The 18539-nt window shown below is 47.5% G+C and overlaps 1 protein-coding gene across 2 annotated transcripts in view; it reads right to left on the reverse strand.

Moving 5' to 3' along the window:
* Positions 1-515: 515 nt before the first annotated feature.
* HAUS7 (HAUS augmin like complex subunit 7) overlaps positions 516-18539 on the reverse strand; it is a 44234-nt gene continuing 26210 nt past the window's right edge. For both annotated transcript variants that reach the window (XM_040405682.1, XM_040405681.1), the window contains exons 7-10: positions 10566-10656; positions 8781-8990; positions 5751-5862; positions 516-1648 (exon numbers count right to left, since the gene is read on the reverse strand). In XM_040405682.1, the coding sequence (XP_040261616.1) occupies positions 1587-1648; positions 5751-5862; positions 8781-8990; positions 10566-10656 (475 nt within the window). In that variant the 3' untranslated portion in view covers positions 516-1586. The remainder of the gene's footprint in view (positions 1649-5750; positions 5863-8780; positions 8991-10565; positions 10657-18539) is intronic.

The raw sequence follows: 18539 nt of genomic DNA on the forward strand, positions 1-18539 counted from the left end.
TGGGGGGTACTCCGATTACAGAGAGAGGTGCAAATCATAGAGGTGAGACCTGCATCTATGAGACATTTATGGCCATATATTGTGGATATTCCATAAATGTCTGAGATAAGAAGAGCCCTGTAATAGTGCTAGCAGAAAGGGACGTATTCGGCTTACTGGGATATACTGCAGGTTGCCATTTCCTCAGCATGGTTACATGGATGAAGCAGACTCTGTAAATGGATATTTTACATAATACAAGTTTATAAAAAGCATACGGTACATGAGAACAATGAAAAACAACATCTTTGTATGAAAATATTACCTTTATTTTAGCTATAACAGGCAATCCGCATGTTTGGTCTGGTCTGTGTCTTCACTGCATTTAAAGGGGTTATCCTGGAAAAGATAATGATGACCTAACCTCCGGATAGGTCATCATCACATGGGTAGGGGTCTGACTCCCAGCACCCCAGCTGGTCACGCTCACCAAGGCTCCAGTGAGCACTGTGGCCTCAGCTTTCCAAACACAGCGCCATATAGTGGCTGTGCTTGGTATTGCAGCTTAGCCCCATTGAGTTGAATGGGGCTGAGCTGCAACTAGGCCACGTGACCGATGTACAGTGACATCACCGGCATGGGAAGAGGCCATGGCGCTTACGGAGTGCCCGGCTTCTTCTAACAGCTGATCGGCAGGGGTCCCGGGAGTTGGACCCTCGCTGATTTGATATTAAATGACCTATCCTGAGGATAGGTCATCAATGTCTTTTCCCAGATAACCCCTTTAACTATGCATAGAAAGCATATAGTGCAGAGACTCAGACTGCTGGCCACACGAAACAAAAGCCTGGATTATTGTTGCCCATAGCTCATAAATAGGGAAAGTCGGGGGAGGCACATCTATTTCTCTTCCCTGCACAAGTTATTGAACATTATATGTAAAGCATAACTAGACTGAATCAATGAGAGTCTTCATTGTAATGTATAGTACAGGAGTAACTAAGTTGTTAAAGAGAGTCTGCCATCAGTTTTGACCATGCTGAACTGCTAACAGTGCTAGGCAGCTGCCAGCAAGGGCAGTACAAACATACCTTTTGTAAAGCTTTTGCCATCAAGAGTAGGGTGAATATGAAGTTTTATTCTGCTAGATTCTGCTCCTGCAAGTGCCCAGGAGGCGGAGCATCACTGTAGCCCTCTCCTGGCTGGATGCATATCTTTCACTCAGACCAGAGGAGAGGCGCCTCCTTGCCCAGATCACTTCACAGTTAAGCTTTACCTCCTGGGCACTTGAAGCGGCAGAACAAAGCTTCATATTCCAGCTTCACAAAAGGCATGTTTACTCCCCATACTGTACCTAGCGCTGTCAGCAGTTTAGCATAGTCAAAACTGCTGACAGACCCCCTTTCAAATTTACACTTAACATGTCATACATAAATAAATTTGTCACTGTACAAAATGGTTTCCTCTACGGAGGCAGGTGGAGTGGCCACAGCAGGCAGTATTTCAAGTTCATCAAGACTTCTATGCCTGAAACTGGATTTCACGTGGTGATGCCACTCCAAGCTTAGACTCTTGTCATAATGAGCGCTCCCCCGTCTCTTGTTTTCTTAGTCTTGGAGTGAGCTCTGGAACAACTCATAGTTTTGCTTTAGTTCCTTGATTTTCTCACCTAGCCAGCGAAAAATATGAAACAGGAAAATGACATATTAGAATTCTTAGTGTAATAAAAGCCATAGAAAGCATACGTGTAGCGTCATAAAAACACGTGCTGCTGTTTGAGAAGTCCTTTGTTTGCCCTGATTTTTAAACAGGGCGGATTTTGTACTGTTGACGGCCGGGCACCCAAAAGTGGAAGTCTTTTCCTCCGCGGGTCCCTACATTCCAGCATCTCCTATATTAAAAAAGATACCAAATGCTCGGTACCACTCTAGAGCAGCAATGTATCCGACACCCGACTGAATCCAACAGGATTGCTTGGCTCCAGGCGGGTAGACATTACCTAGCTAGCCTCAAAGATAAAGCGGATAGGACAGCGTTTGAGTTAGGAAACCAGTCAGCCAAACTACTGGCTCAACTAATTCGACATGACTTGCTAACACAGGCCATATCAGACCTCAATAATGGGAAGTCTCCTGGCCCTGGTGGGCTCCCCAAAGAAGTATATGCCAAATACACAGAGGTGTTGGCCCCTCAACTGCTAGCCACCCTTCACTCGGCCTTGGAGAAGGGGCATCTGCAGGACTCATTTATGGAAGCCACTAGAATACTTTTACTCAAACCCGATAAAGAACGCCTAGATCAGGGATGGCCAACCTGCGGCTCTCCAGCTGTTGTAAGACTACAACTCCCACCATGCCCTACTGTAGGCTGTCTGAGCATGCTGGGAGTTGTAGTTTTGCAACAGCTGGAGAGCCTCCGGTTGGCCATCCCTGCCCTAGATTGTGACTCCTATAGGCCTATTGCCCTGTTAAATGTGGACTACAAAATCCTAACCAGAATCTTGGCCACTCGTCTTAATCAGGTAATTCTATCTCTGATCCACCAGGACCAGACAGGTTTTATGGCCAGGAAGTCCGCTACAGAGAATATTAGACGGGTTCAAACGGTTTCACAAGTGGGCTATTCCCTGAATGCAGATTGGGCCCTAGCCTCGTTAGATGCCGCCAAGGCATTCAATTCCATCAAATGGGCCTATCTGATTGGCTGCTTGCAGGGTTTTGGGTTCGGCCCACAGTTCCTCAGATGGATCAACATGTTCTATAGTAGACCGGTAAGCAGACTGCAGATAAATGGGGAATTATCTGACAGCTTCACCCTTCATAGAGGCACAAGGCAGGGCTGCCCAGTGTCACCACTTTTGTTTGCTTTGGCAGTGGAGACACTGGCAATCAGGGTGAGGAGCAGTAACAACATAGCAGGGGTGATCTTGGGAGAGAGAGAGGCCCGTATAGGATTATATGCTGACGATATGGTTCTATATGTCCTCGCCTGACACATCTTTTGGCAACGCGATGGATGAGTTCGGGGAGTTCTCGGGCCTAAGAATAAACTCAGAAATCATGCCTCTGGGTAGGGCAGATTGGACGGGTCCTTACCATATAGAACGGCTAAAAGTGGTAGACACATTTAAATACCTGGGAGTAAATATTACTCCCAGGTTACCCCTAAATTTATATAAGGAACAAGTTTCAATGCTGGAAGACTCTGCCTATTTCAGTGGCAGGGCGAATCAACTTAATTAAAATGATTATACTTCCCAAGGCCCTTTATGCTTTTCAACATTCAGAGGTACATATACTCAAATAGAAATAGACTCCTGGTCAAGGGCTTTTATTTGGGGTAGATCCCGAGCCAAACTTAGCTTAGACACTTTGAAGCGGCCTAAAACAGTGGGAGGTATAGTCCTGCCGGACTGTTCTTTATATTACCTGGCAGGCCAGCTAAGACTGGTACATAGCAGAGGAACTACCCACTTCGGAATACTTTTTAAATTGTTACCTGAGATGCTACACTCTTTGGTCAGTTCTGGAGTTATCCCCCAAGTTCCAGAAACCATTACTACCGCTGCAAAAATTACCTGAAAGGGTATGGAAAGAGGTGAAGACACTGTCACATTTTAAAGAAGTTATCTCGGACATCCCTCTGAGGGCCAACCAATCGCTGCCGCAGGTGCAGGGGGTTATGGGGGCGGACAGGTGGCAAGCGGAAGGGGTCAGAACCCTTGGAGAGGTGTATGATCGGGGGTTTCTGATGTCGTTCGAGGCGATCTCACAGAAATACAACATCCCCCTTCTCATACTTACAGCTCAGATCGGCTATACAGAGTACATTCCCGAATATTAACTCTACGATCTCTAAGTACCCCCTCATAGGAGTAATCAAAACCCAAGGACCCAGAGGACTAGTGTCGGTAATTTACTCACATTTAGTACAAGCAAAGGTCAGTGCCAATCCCCTCCCAGTATTAGACAAATGGAAAAGATTGATACCCACACTTACAGAAGAATCTGATACGATTTTATTGGAATCACCAGCAATTAATAATAAAATAATTCAACTGTATATTATACATCAGACATATCTTACACCAACTAGACTATATAAAATGGGGAGGGGATCATCCACAGCATGTCCAAGGTGCGGGGAACTGGAGGCGGACTTTTGGCACATGATGTGGAGATGCAGCCCAATAGCCACATTCTGGAAGGAGGTGACATTTCTTATCTGATCTATTACCGGTTCAGGTGGTTTGCATTCCTGAGATTCGCCTGTTGGGAATATTCAGCGAGGATAGCTGGGATCATTACATGTCAACATTCTTAAGGGAAGTGCTATTTATGGCACGTAAGTGTATCGCTCTTACATGGTACAGCGTCATTACACCGAATCCATCCATGTGGAGAACGCAGATAAACCAGATCCTACCATGTACGGTGTTAGTATATAAACATCGTAATAAACCTCAAAAATTTGACAAGGTCTGGGGTGTTTGGTGTAATTCACCTCATACTCTATACTCAGCTTCAGGACTACAGCAAGCCTCATCAACGGCCCGTGGAACCATGGATCACGCGGTGTAGTGGGGTCACCTGATGTATTGTATAACACAACCCCAGCTAGGATAAAAGGGAGATTCTCTGCCGTGCAGGGGGCAATTAACTGATTGATTGAAGGAATTAATAGCGAGGAGAATTGTCTATTATTGATATCTTGAAATGTACCAGAAGTGTATGTATTTGTTTGATTTATACATGTCAATAAAAAAAAAAAAAAGTTTAAAAAATAAATAAATAATTGGAAGTCTTCAGTCTTGGGCTAAAGGGAAGAACTCATTACAGGTAAGGCTACTTTCACACTTGCGGCAGAGGATTCCGGCAGGCAGTTCCGTCGCCGGAACTGCCTGCCGGATCCGTCAAAACATGTGCAAACTGATGGCATTTGTCAGACAGATCAGGATCCTGATCCGTCTGACAAATGCATTGAAATGCCGGATCCGTCTCTCCGGTGTCATCCGGAAAAACGGATCCGGCATTCATTTTTTTTCACATTTTTTGTGATCCGTTTTGCCGGAACACTCAGGGCCGGATCCGGCCATCTGCGGTATTATCTCCGTCCTGAAAAGTAAAAAAAACTGAACTGAAGACATCCTGATGCATCCTGAACAGATTGCTCTCCATTCAGAATGCATTAGGATAAAACTGATCAGTTCTTTTCCGGTATTGAGCCCCTAGGACGGAACTCAGTGCCGGAAAAGAAAAACAGGATCCTGGGCAGCAAACATGGTTGTGGGCCGGTAAGATAGATCAAGGGGTAATTACTTGTTACCATGCACAGCTGCCCTACTTTCTTTTTTATGGGAGCGCTGAAAATACCAAAGAGCTGGCTTGGCTAATTCCGACACTTCCACAGACGTGGCCAATCTTGCGTGGTGTGCTCTCCATTCATTTCTATCAGACTTCCAAAAATAGCAGAGCGTCCTGCTCGCCTGTTTTTGGGGCTCTCGTAGACATGAATGGAGGGTGGCCGTGCATGCGCTGTGTGCTCTCCTGAACTGTGGGCACTCTGTACTAGAGATTGCTACAGGTCCCAAAAGGTGGGACATGCACGTAACAGACATTGGTGTGCAGTAAATAGACAAATGGACAACACAAGTAAAATGAGTCATCCAGAGATGGGGGACCAAATGGATTCAGCGAGATATCAAGTATATTCCATACAGGATAGGTATGGGCACTGTACAGACAATCGTCACCTGCTATAGAGTCACTTACACAACGTGGCCATGCTGCCTCCTCCCCAGCACTCTTTAGCTTGTTGTCTTTTCATCACCACTTTGTCTATCGTACTGGAAGTCTCTGTAAATTGGGCAATAGCCTCTAGATCCTGAGAAGTAGAATTAGAAATCGGTGGGTGACATTACAGAAAAAGGGAGAATCCATCCTTGTTTATATATGTAAGAACACATGGGTGAAGATGGTGATCTTTGTCCATCACACATTTCCAGAAATATACTTTTTTTCGCTTTATAAGACTCACCCCAGGTTTAGACAACAGAAAATGAGAAAAAATATTTTCTAGGTCCTCTTTGAAGGGAATGTGGTTTACTGGTCAAGGTCAATAACTTTAGGGTGTAGTGTGTGAGTGTGTATGGGGACGGGGGGGATAGTTTTGGTCAGTTCCCATTACCCTTAGTTTTTCATCCGCTGACCATTGTAACAACCAGCAATGGTTCATGTGGTCACCTCATTAAATGTACCTATCCAAATAAATGTGTCTCCTGTCATTGCTCTGTTGTGTGCTGCCATGCTTCTTGTTCTGCTACATTATTTTTGAGTATTTGTCTGCGACACAGACACAGCTCTGCTATACACACATAGTTCCATTACATGCACAGCTCTGCTACACACACACTTATCTTTAATAAAAACTCACATTTCCCTGCACTAGTGGAGGCTTTATAGTTCTTCTGTTCTGGCTCCTCCCATTGATGACATCAAAGGTCCTTAAAGGGACTGAACCCAGACATAACCCCTTCTTCACCCAGGCAGCCCCTCTAAGATGAGCATCGGGGCATTTCATGTGCAGGGCAAGGACTTCTTCAGCAGATCCAGTGACATACCGGGTCTCACCATGGGAATGCTATGCGGAGGCTTCCGCCTAGCAGTGAGCCCAGTGACATCACGGGCACTAATGGGCGAGTTTTAGCGCTGCCCTAGCCTGTAAAACAGCCTAAGGCAGCGCTAAAGCCCACCCATTAGTGCCGATGACATCGCCGGGAACACTGCTAGGCAGAAGCCGCCGCCTAGCAGTCTAAAAATATAGACAAAACAGCCCTTGCCCTGCACGATGCTCTTCTCAGAGGGGCTGTCTGGATGAAGAAAGGGGGATAAGTCCCTTTAAGCTGTACTTGGAGTCTTCAGTTCCTTTCAGGACAGTGTAGGACCTTCCTCCCCATGTGCTCTCCGGCTACCGCTAATCACACATCGGTGTCCGCAGGGAGAGAGAAGTGAGTGCAGGTTCACAGCTCTCACTGATCGGTCAAAGCGCTGAATGTGCGTTCTGACGGATCATTAAGGATGCGGTCAGGGGGTCTGGCATTGCTGGATCTCTCTGACTGCCGTTTATAAGACTCGAGCGCTTTTTACCAATTTTTTTTTTCTTGATAAAAAGTGCATCTTATAAAGCGAAAAATACAGTAACACACTGTAGTCAGGCTCTCTAGGCAGTCTCCACACAAGATCCAATATTACTCTCTGATTATTATAAATCCCATGTTGGTCACCTAAAATAAAATTTGAATCAAAAGTAAAGGGGATCAATATAAAAAGGATGACGCTTTAGATTAATGATCCCGTTTATTGTTGATATTTTTCATTGCAGATATTTCTTCTAGGTCTTTGATCAACACGGAATATATAACAACCAAATGAGCAATACGGGATTTTTTTTGTGGAGACTGCCTAGAGAGCCTGACTACACTGTTTCATATTTAATTGCTTTATCTATAAGGGGTGTGTGAATTAAGTCAGCGCACTTGGCAATCTACATTACAAGGTGAGCCAACCGCAACCCACATTCATTTCCAGAATTAGGAGACTTTGTTGGGCGCGGCTTAGAAATTTCTATTGTGGGAAATCTGACACAATTATGCCTCATTTACACGTCAGTGTTTTGGTCAGTGATTTCCAGCCAAAACCAGGTGCGGCTCAACACAGAACAGGTGCAGATCTTTCCCTTATACCTCATCTCTGTGGAAGCTCCAACCCTGGTTTTGGCTCAAATCACTGATGGAAATCACTGACCAAAACACTGACGTGTGAATGAGGCATTAGGCCTCTTTCGCATGAGCGTGATGGATTAGGTCCGGATGCGTTCAGGGAAACTCGCACTATTTTGCAATCAAGTTCAGTCAGTTTTGTCTGCAATTGCGTGCAGTTTTTCCGCGCGGGTGCAATGCGTTTTTCACACGTGTGATAAAAAAAACTGAAGGTTTACAAACATCTCTTAGCAACCATCACAGAAAAACGCATTGCATCCGCACTTGCTTGCGGATGCAATGCGTTTTTCACTGAAGCCCCATTCACTTTTCACGCAGAATATAGAATATGCTGCGTTTTTCACGCAACGCAGAACTGATGTACACAGACCCATTGAAATAAATGGGTCAGGATTCAGTGCGGGTGCTATGCATTCACGTCACGCATTGCACCCGTGTGGAAAACTCGCTCGTGTGAAAGGGGCCTTAAGGTCCCTTTACACAGGTCAATTTAGCAGGTGAGTGTCGGGAAGGAAGCATTCCTTCCCGGCAATCGCCTGCTTGTCAGTGAAGGAGAAAGCTGCAATTACATGCAGCGATCTCCTCCACAGTATGGGGAGTAGTGATCACTAATGCCATTGCTCGCCCCCCATACAGAATAACTATTTGCCAGCAGCAGATACTATTTACACAGTAAAATCGGCTGCCGGCAAACAGCGATTTAGATGACCTCATGAATGATGCGATTACCCGATGAACGAGCGTTTTGCCTGTTCATCGGGTAATCAGTGGCAGCTTTACACCGCCAGATAATCGCTAACAAGCATTCCTATGAACGCTCGTTAGTGATTATCTGGTGGATTCATGGCCAGTGTAAAGGGCCCTTCAATAAGTGCACTATTTTTGCTGGACAAAGTCGAGGGCAGTCCCACAGAAGAGAATGGAGTGGTGGTCATACATCGCTGATGATCATGAGAAGAGAAGTGGAGTGTCCGGAGCCCCAGGGATCAGATACGTATCCACAATGAATTAGAACTGGATGTACCTTGCAGCATCTGGTCAACAGCTGGTGTACTGACTGGAAGAGCGGGCCTGCCGGGCTCATTTGAGGGGCCGGGTGTCCGCAGTGTTCTTGAAAATCATTCTCATACACCTGAGTGAAAGCTGCGATGAGTTGATGGAAGTCTGTCAGGGCCAGCCTAAGCTTCTGAATTACAGTTTCCTCACCAGGAGCAGAACTGCCGAGGAATGTGCACTGGGGAGAAATAACATATAAGATTGTATGTCAAAAAGTTTGAAGACTTCATATCTAACTTTTTTCTACTCTGAAAAAAATAAATAAAAAGTTTTTAGCCTTAGCAGCTGCTATCTCCTGACTGGTAGCAGCTAGAAATACAGGCTTGGTCTTGTTTGAAAGCTGGCATTCCAAAGACCAAAATTACAGCATTAGCCCAAGATAAGCAGGAGATATCACTGTCAGGGCTCATGCACACAAACATATTTTCTTTCCGCGTCAGTTCCGTTGTTTTGCGGACTGTATGCGGAACCATTGACTTCAATCAGTACGCAAAAAACAAAAAAAAAAACTGAAGTTACAAAAAAAAATTAAAAATAACGTCCTATTATTGTCCGCATTACGGGCAACTGTTCTATTAGGGGCCAGCTGTTCTGTTAAATACTGAATGCACACGGATGTCATCCTCTTTTTTTGCGGATCCGTTTTTTTTGCGGGCGAAAAAATACATACGGTGGATGTGCATGAGCCCTTAGAAAGCGAGTCAGGAATAATTGCGGGTGAAACCTACTTTTACTTTCGGCTTCATTCACTGCACACCGATTTCTAACAGTGATATCTTCCCATAAAGTAAAGGTAATTCTGGTATTGTTTGAAAGCTTGGAATGTGAGCTTTCAAACTATACAAAGCACACATCACTATCTGCAAACCAGAGATATGAGCAGATAAATCAGCCCCCCCACCCACCCCTTCAGTATAGAGGAGGGGGGCAGTTGAAGTGTACAGACACTGATAATAATAAAGTTAGGTTATTTATACCACACAGTGAACACCATAAATAAATTCCTCAAAATAATGTTAAAAATTGCTACAAATTTTTTTTTTTATCTTTCCCCCTAAAAATAAAATGAGTTATTTACTACACTATATATACCCCAAAATAGTGCCTAAAAAAACCCTACAACTAATCACGCAAAATAAAAAGAAAATTTAGAAGAAAACATTAAAAAGTTATGACTACTAGAACAGAAAGGGGGAAAATATAATTGGTCCTTAAAGGGGTTCTGCACTTTGTTTAAACTGATGATCTATCCTCTGGATAGATCCTCAGCATCTGATCGGCGGGGGTCCGACACCCGTTCCCTTGAATGGAGCCTAGCCCCCGCCCAGGCCAGTTGATACAAGTCATGACATCACTCGGCCAGCGGTAAACAGTGAGAAGGCCGCGGCGCTGCTGGAGCGCCGCTGCCTTCTCAAACAGCTGATCGGCCGGGGTCCCGGGAGTCGGATCCCCGCCGATCAGAAGCCGATAATCTATCCAGAGGATAGATCATCAGTTTAAACCAAGTGCAGAACCCCTTTAAGGCTAAAATTAATTATGTCACTAATGGGTTCTAAATGGAAATGTGTCCCCAACAAGATTTACTGCAGATACACATTAAAAAAATCTACAATAAAAACAGGTTACATTTTTGGGAGGGTTTTTTCAATTTTGATGTGACTGTTAGGAAGTTAAATTTGCCAAAGACAGGACAATATGCAATTCTAATATATGATGGTAAATAGAATTTACACCCCCTATGCACACACAGTACCTCTTGTTTAAGATCTTCAAGATTTAACGAGAGTTTCTGTAACTCTTTGATGTGGTCACCGATGGCGTTGTCCTTGCTGCAGGGAAGTGTCCTGGATAAAAAACAAGATTTTTTTAAAACTTATCAGTAAAATCTCTTTCTCGCTCTTCATTGGGGGGACACAGAGACCATGGGTATCGCTATGTCCTCTAGGAGGCGTTGACACTAGTAGAAGCTGTTAGCTCCTCCCCTGGCAGCTATACCCCCTCCAGCCTGGAGAGAGAGCTTCAGTTTGTGAGAAGCAAGTAAACCAACGAAACAATGTGGAACAGCAACAATGCCAAGAACCGAACCAGGTTCTAACCAGCAACAGCCACAACTGTGGCCGAACAACAATACTGGGTGGGTGCTGTGTCCCCCAATGAAGAGCGAGAAAGAGATTTTACTGGTAAGTTTTACAAAATCTCGTTTTCTCGCCCATATTCATTGGGGGACACAGAGACCATGGGACGTCCGAGAGCAGTCCACAGGGAGAGAAAACCACAGACCCATGGAGCAAGCGCCCGTGCAGGCAACTAAGAACTGTCGCCTGCAAGACCACGCGGCCCACGCAGCGACCATCGATGCATAAGTATGCACCTGGTAACTTCTTGCGAACATGTGCCTTCTCAAACAGCTGATCGGCCAGGGTCCCGGGAGTCGGATCCCCGCCGATCAGAAGCCGATAATCTACCTTACATTACTGTGCAGCCAAAGCGCGATTCCTCCTAGCCAAAGAAGCGCCCACCGCTTTGGCGGAGTGATCCGTGACACCTAAGGGTGGAACCCCGCTCCGAGCACGGTAAGCTGCAGCACTTGCAGACCGAATCCAACGTGCAATCGCCCTTTGGAGGCCGCCAATCCCCAGCGAGGACCCTCCTGAGAGATAAAGGGGATCCGTACGCCGAGAGGGACTGGAGGCTGCTAATAATGAGTAGAGCACTGACAACGTCCATAATGTAACTCCCTTCCATAGGGTGCGAGGGAAGGGACCGTGATATGGAAGTCAGAGACCACCTTCGGGAGAAGAAGGAAAGCTGAGAAAACTATATTCAGATCCCAAGGCTGTAAGGACCGTACAGAGGAACCGTATGTGCCGCTCCTTGAAGGAAGATTCCCACAGGCACCAGGGAACCTGCCCAAGACAGAGGCGCCAACACCTGACCCATCAAGGAAACAAGGGCTAAACAAAAGGTCCAACCTTTAAAGTAGAAAGGAGAGAGAAAACCCCCAAAGTGAGGGGGACGTCTTGGCTTCAGAGAAGCCTCAGAAGGACCTGCAGGTCCCAGAATAGATACTGGTGATGCAGACTTCCTGTCCTGAATCATAGTGCGGAAGATATCCGCCGAAAAACCCCCTCCACGTTATAACGGCGGTCTCAATAGCCACGCCGTCATTGAAAAGGTCATGTAAGACTGAACCCCTTGAAAGAAGGAAGTCTCTGAGTGGCAGTGACCAAGGGACATCTCCAGAAGAACGAGGTCGGCATACCACGAGCGACTAGGATATGTCTGAATGTCCTCCATCCGGATCTTATGTAGAACCCTGAGAAGGAGGGGAAAAAACTCCCGCCAAGGAGAATCAGGACCTCCATGGCGGATGCTTCCGGAACTCTGGCTCTGGAGAGAAGGCGGGAAGCCTTTGTGTAGATACCGTTAGCACACCCGGACCAATGGAAGAGTCCCTGTAGGAGGAAGAATGTTGGGACCGGATCGTGTCTGGAATAGAAAGCCACCAAATGAATACCCCATGCAACGCAGGTGAGGGAAGGCAGCAATGTAGGAACTACCAAGGCATACGGGGTGACAATGAACCATGAGCCAGAGGGGGAAAAGACAGGAGAAGCAATAGGCTAGGTTTAAGCCCATACCCTGTAAGAGACCGACGCTATACAGAAGTAGCCAAAGATTAAGTGGCCGTGCAAAAAAAAAAAAACTCCGCCTGAGAAGGAAGCTAGGCAAGGGAAGTCACACTGCAATGGTAGCCCCATATCCCAGCAGACTAGGGAACACCCGTAGAAGCCACCGATCCGGTGCTAAAGAGTCCACCACCTAGCGAAGGGCTGTGCAGTAAGAACCCAAGCATGTAGGGAAAAGTAATACCGCTACCACAGTGGTAGCCAGCGCTTGCCCCGGCAGCGCAAAAACTGAGGGAGAGGCCCGATAATATCCGTTGAAACCACGTGCCACACTGCCCCAGTTACGTGGAGCTAACCTTAAAAATTCTACCTGGAAGGGCGCTGAACAGGCGCAACTGCCAAGCTAGCTCCAGGGTAGGACCCCTACCAGAGGGGGATGTCCCACTGGAGCGACCATGAACTCGAACATTAGCGAAAAGCTGCACCTGTGGAGGAAAACAAACTGTAGGAGCTAAACCAGAGTCGCCAGCATAACCACTTCCCCAGAGAAGGGGGAGTGGTGGATAGAGAATACGGAGTCAGTGAAAAGAGTCGACCCGCTGGAACGTACTCACTAGGCAAGTGCAACGGGAGTATGTATTACGTATTGATGCGGACAATATCAGGACCGACTGGAGCAACGGAGGCCCATAGAGATGGGGGGGGTCTGTAAGACCCACAAGTGATGCTAGGAACCTCCTGGGAAGACAGAGGATGTTATAATCAGGCGCGAAACCAGCACCAAAAGAAGGATGCAACGATGAATAGCCACTGTATCCACTGGTGGCACCCATATAACACTAGGGTAAGAGTGTCGGGCACCTGCGAGAACCAACTGTAGCCACGCCCTCTTGGAAATAAGCGAAGGCACCTAGAGCCGTAGAAGATGTTTAGTTACTCCCCGCTAGTGATCACTAGCGGAAGGGGAAAATGCGACAGAAGCACGGTGATGGGCAACACTCCACCTATGGAAGGATAGCGCGACAGTCGGAACCGTATTCAATGGTAGAATAATTAGCTACCTAAGGAAGGTGTGAGCATATGGCAAGTACTGGTCAGTGGTAGGGAGAATACCCACCTAAGAAGGGGGGCGAATGCCCACAGCGAGAACTAGCGCATATGGCGAGTCCTGTACCCCGTGGAGTGCAATAGTGCACCTAAGGGGGTAATGCATACAGCACATAATGTAACCAGTGACAATGTCATCGCGCCACCGATTGATCTGCATATGGCAGGTCCTAAACCCCAAGTCATTGTACTTAGTCCACCTATGGCAGGGGACAATGTATAAGGCAGGCACTGTATCCTGAAGTAGTGCAGTTACACCACCAAAGGAAGTGGGTAATGCATACGACAGTACTGCTGGCCACCTAGACGCAATCTCTGGAAGATTGCTTGGGACTCATGTCACGGTCCGAATCAGAGATTCTCCCCTCTTCCTGGACGGACCCTCCCCAGTGAGGGAGGGTGTGTCTGAGCATGATTTAGGGAGGAAGAGTAGGGGAGTGGAAATATTCGAGGAGAAAAATGTCCTGCTGCGGTTCGCTTGCGCGTAGAGCTACCCTTCAGAATCTCGCCCCTGGCAGTTGTGTACTGCGCAGGCAGGGACTTATCAACCAAACCACCCGAGGGTGGAATGGAAACTTCCAGAAGTCTCTCCACCGGATTGCAAAGGCAGTGCATTATCAACCAAAGAATGGGATGGGAGATTCCAGCGGACCCCACTGGATTGCGCAGGTGGAGAATTATCAACCAACAACCAGGAGGGTGGATTGGGAATCCCAGAGGTCCTCCACTGTATGGCGCAGGTGAAGAATTTATCAACCAAACGGCCCCGTAGGACGGATTGGGATCCTGCAAAGATCCTTCACTGAGTTGCGCAGGTGGAGAATAATCAACCAAACGGCCCCGTAGGACGGATTGGGATCCTGCAGTGGTCCCTCATTGGATAGTGCAGGTGGAGAATCATCAACTAAAACGGCCCCGGAGGACGGATTGGGATCCTGCAGTGGTCCTTCACTGGATTCCGCTGGTGCAGAAATATCAACCAAATGACCAGGCGGGAATACTTCAACTGTCCTCCACGGGATTTGCGAAGGTGGAGAATTATCAACCAAACGGCCCTGGAGGGCGGATTTGGAATACGAGAGGTCCTCCCTATCCGAGATAGGACATGGCCCAGTGTGATACCACACAGACAGGTTGGTCCCGCGGTAGTGAGGGCTAAGGAGAGGGACCCGTATGGCGCACATTTATTTATTTTTGAAACTACGATGCCGGCCTCAAGCGCCCAAGAGGCAGGAAAGGGTTAAAATCCTCTGCATTACCAGCGTGCACCAGGGGTGGATCCCCAGATATGCCGGCCTAAAGAGGTGACTGGGCATGAAAGAGGACCGGGGCGGGCTCAGCATGCTTCTGGGGGAGGGGGAGCAGGGCGGGAAGAATTCGCGCCAGAGTGCCCCCCCGGGGACGAAGTTTGCGGCCTAGCAACCAAGCCCCTGCGCACAGCCGATTAGGACATTGCTAGCCCCTGCATCGGCCGGCCAGAGAGACCAGAGCAGCGCGGGAAATACGCCCGCCCGGCAACGGACACCAGTGCGGGCTGGACAAACAACATCGCGGCCGGGACACCGATTCGGTGCCGACCGAACGCATGGCAGTTAACCCCCTCCGGAGCGGCGCGCTGGGCGTCCGCTCCCGAAAGGGGGTGGTAATGTGTTAGGTGCCGCTCAGGAAGATTCCTGTGGAGGTGGAAGCGGTGGCTCCATCCCGTGGGCTGGCGGACACAGCGCAGGCAGTCAAATAACATCGTGGCTGGCACAGATGCGGTGCCGGCTGAATCGCATGGCGGTTAACCCCCTCCAGAGCGACACGCCCAGCATCCGCTCCGAAAGCGGTGCATAATGGCGGAAGATGACGGCCCCAGGAAGAGATCGGGAGCCTTCTGAGCTCCCTTCTCAGCATGTTCCTGCAACTTGGAGAGCTGAAGCGCGGGAGGTGATGCTGGGGCTGAAACCGCTTTTAGCAGATTGCTAATGGAAGTAGGTCTCTTAGACGTCTGGAGGGAAACTTATCCGGGGGTGCAGATGTACTCTTGCTGCTCATCCACATACACGTCCCTGTCTAGGATAGACTTCGGGTTAGTGAACTCCCGTATGTACTCGCTTGTGACTAAATCGGTATATTTGCCTAGGACTCTATCGGACCACTCACCACTGTGTATTGATCTGGCACTGACGGGCAACCCAGTATTGGGGAGAAGGGTGTGGCGCCTTAATGCGTTCTGGCTGACATTGATGGGAGACATGGAAGAAGAGGTGGTGACTGCCATGACTGAATACTTTGAGGTAAACCGGAACACGGCCTCCATTCACTCAGTCTGGGAAGCCTCCAAGGCGTATCTGAGGGGGATTTTGATTAAATCTGTCAGTAAAATAAAATCTAAATCTAGAGAGATGGACGCTCGGATGCATAAGGACATGCAGGTAGTAGAGGCCGCCTTCACCCAGACCCCGACTACAGAAAATGGTGTGCGGTTACGGGAGGCGCAGGAAGCGTTGAGAGGTCACCTTCTACAGGCAGCGAACAGAAAGCACTTGTTCTATAAGCAGCAACTCTTTGAGGAAGGTGAAAAGGTGGGTCATATGCTATCGGTGGTTTCTAGGGAGCAAGAGGGCACGGCATGCATCACGGGCTTAGTGGATTCAGGGGGGCAACTTAGACATGACTCTGGTAGCATATTAGAGATTTTAGCTAATTTTTATTCCTCTCTCTATGAATCGAAGACATCCTGTTCTGAGGAGGATATAATGAAGTTTTTGAGTGAGACTGATCTCCCGAGGTTAACTCCGGAGGCCCGCTCTTTGCTAGATGCCCCTTTGAAATTGGAGGAGCTTGAAGTGGCAGTACGAATGATAAGGCACCAGGGTTAGATGGGCTGCCTGTTGAGATCTAAGAGATGCTCTGGGGTTTTGTTACCGGATCTACTGGAGGTATTCAAATATTTCCTGGAGGTTGGTTACTTACCGGCTTCAATGCAAGAGGCCCTGATAGTGGTTTTGCCTAAGGCTGGAAAGGACCCAAAGTTGCCGGACTCCTATAGGCTATATTAAGATACTGGCAAAGGCCTTGGCCGCACGCTTATCCAAAGTAATATTGTCTGTGGTTCACCCTGATCAGATGGGGTTTATGCCCCAGAAGATATCTGGGGCATAAAGACAGCTATCAATATTCGCAGGGTTTTTGCTAGCTTGCAGTTTGCTTCGGACAATGTGGGGGTCAGGGCCAATTTCTCCTTAGATGCGGCCAAGGCCTTTGATAGTGTAGAGTGGCAATTCTTATGGACTACCCTCCGGTACATGGGTTTTGGGGATACCTTTATTGCCTGGGTTAAAGTACTGTATTCTTTACGCTTCACATGGGCACCAGACAGGGATGCCCCCTTTCCCCACTATTGTTTGCTGTGGTAATAGAACATTTGGTCCTACGTATTAGACAGGATGAGTCTTTCAAGGGGATCTCTAAGGGAAATAGAGAGGAGAAGATAGGCCTATAGGCGGATGATCTCCTCCTGTTTATGGATGAGCCTGAGCGGACTCTTCCGAGTGCAATTGCTGTGATAGAGAAGTTTGGAACATATTCGGGCTTGCACATAAACTGGACGAAAACGGCTATTATGCCTCTCTGGACACATACCTGGCCGGAAAATTTTCATAACTTACCAGTAGTGGACCATTTTTAAATATCTTGGTATTGTAATCACAAGGGACCCTCACGCATCGGTGGCAAGAAATATAGACCCTATAGAATCTTTGTTTATAGATAAATTCAAGACATGGAAGTCACTACCACTTTCGGTGATGGGGAGATTGAATTTAGTTAAAATGATACTACTCCCTAAGGGTCTGTACCTCCTGTCGCATGCATGCGCTCCGGTATCCAAGGCCTTCTTTGATAGACTGCATTCATTAATGACTGCTTTTGTTTGGGGAAAGGCCAGGAGAAAGCTCTCCTTGAGAGCTTTGCAGAGATCTAAGCTCCAAGGTGGGGCGGCCCTACCTGATTTTTTTCTATACTATTTAGCTGGTCAGCTGAAGTATATTGCGGCATGGGTGAGACTGGGGAATTTGCCCGGGCCGGAGTATTGGCTGAAGGAGTATCTTCATCTTTCTACCCTGTGGCCGGTGTTGGAGTCCCCGGCTTTGGTTCCTGGGAGACTACTCCCTGTCCATAAGCTGGCTAACCAAGTATGGAAGGCAGCCAAATTGAACGCATATAAAGATCTACCTGACGCTACTCCTCTATGGGATAACCCCATGTTTCCGCACTTAGTAAATCTGGAGAGATCGACGATTTGGAAAGGATGTGGGATTTTGTCACTGGAAGAATTATACACCGGGGGAGTATTAAGGTCTTTGCAGCAATTACAGGAGAAGTTTGAGATTCCTCATACTCTCTTTTATAGGTACCTTCAGTTAAGACACGCCCTAGATGTTCAATTCAGCGGGGCAAGCCGTAGCATCTCCAAGTACCCCTTGATAGGTGTGCTAAGATCTCAAGGCCTTAAGGGTATTATATCTATACTATACACACAACTGCTAGGTGATCGCATGCTACTTCAACCACTGGAGGTGGAAGCAAAATGGAAAACTACCATTCCTACTCTCGATGCGGAAGAATGGGAAGAGGCTCTGTTGGTACCTACTAAGGTTTCCCCATCGATAAACAATAGATTAACTCAGTTGTTTATATTGCATAGAAGCTATCTATCCCCTCTCAGATTGTACAAAATGGGGAGATCGCCCAGTAGCAGATGTCAGGAGGAAGGTGCTGACTTTTGGCATTTGATATGGAGCTGCAGTTACTTGCAGGCCTTTTGGGGGAGAGTTGTGGAGGTCCTGTCGGCAATGGTACCTGCCCCGATAACAGTCTGCCCCAAAATATGTATTCTAGGAGTAATAGATGAGGAGCTGTGGACACATCACCAGAGAGTATTTTTGGGAGAGACTCTGTTCCTGGCCAGAAAGGCAATAGCTATAAGATGGATGGCAGACAGGTCT

The sequence above is a fragment of the Bufo bufo genome, chromosome 8 (assembly GCF_905171765.1).
Source record: "Bufo bufo chromosome 8, aBufBuf1.1, whole genome shotgun sequence".
Classification (NCBI taxonomy): domain Eukaryota; kingdom Metazoa; phylum Chordata; class Amphibia; order Anura; family Bufonidae; genus Bufo; species Bufo bufo.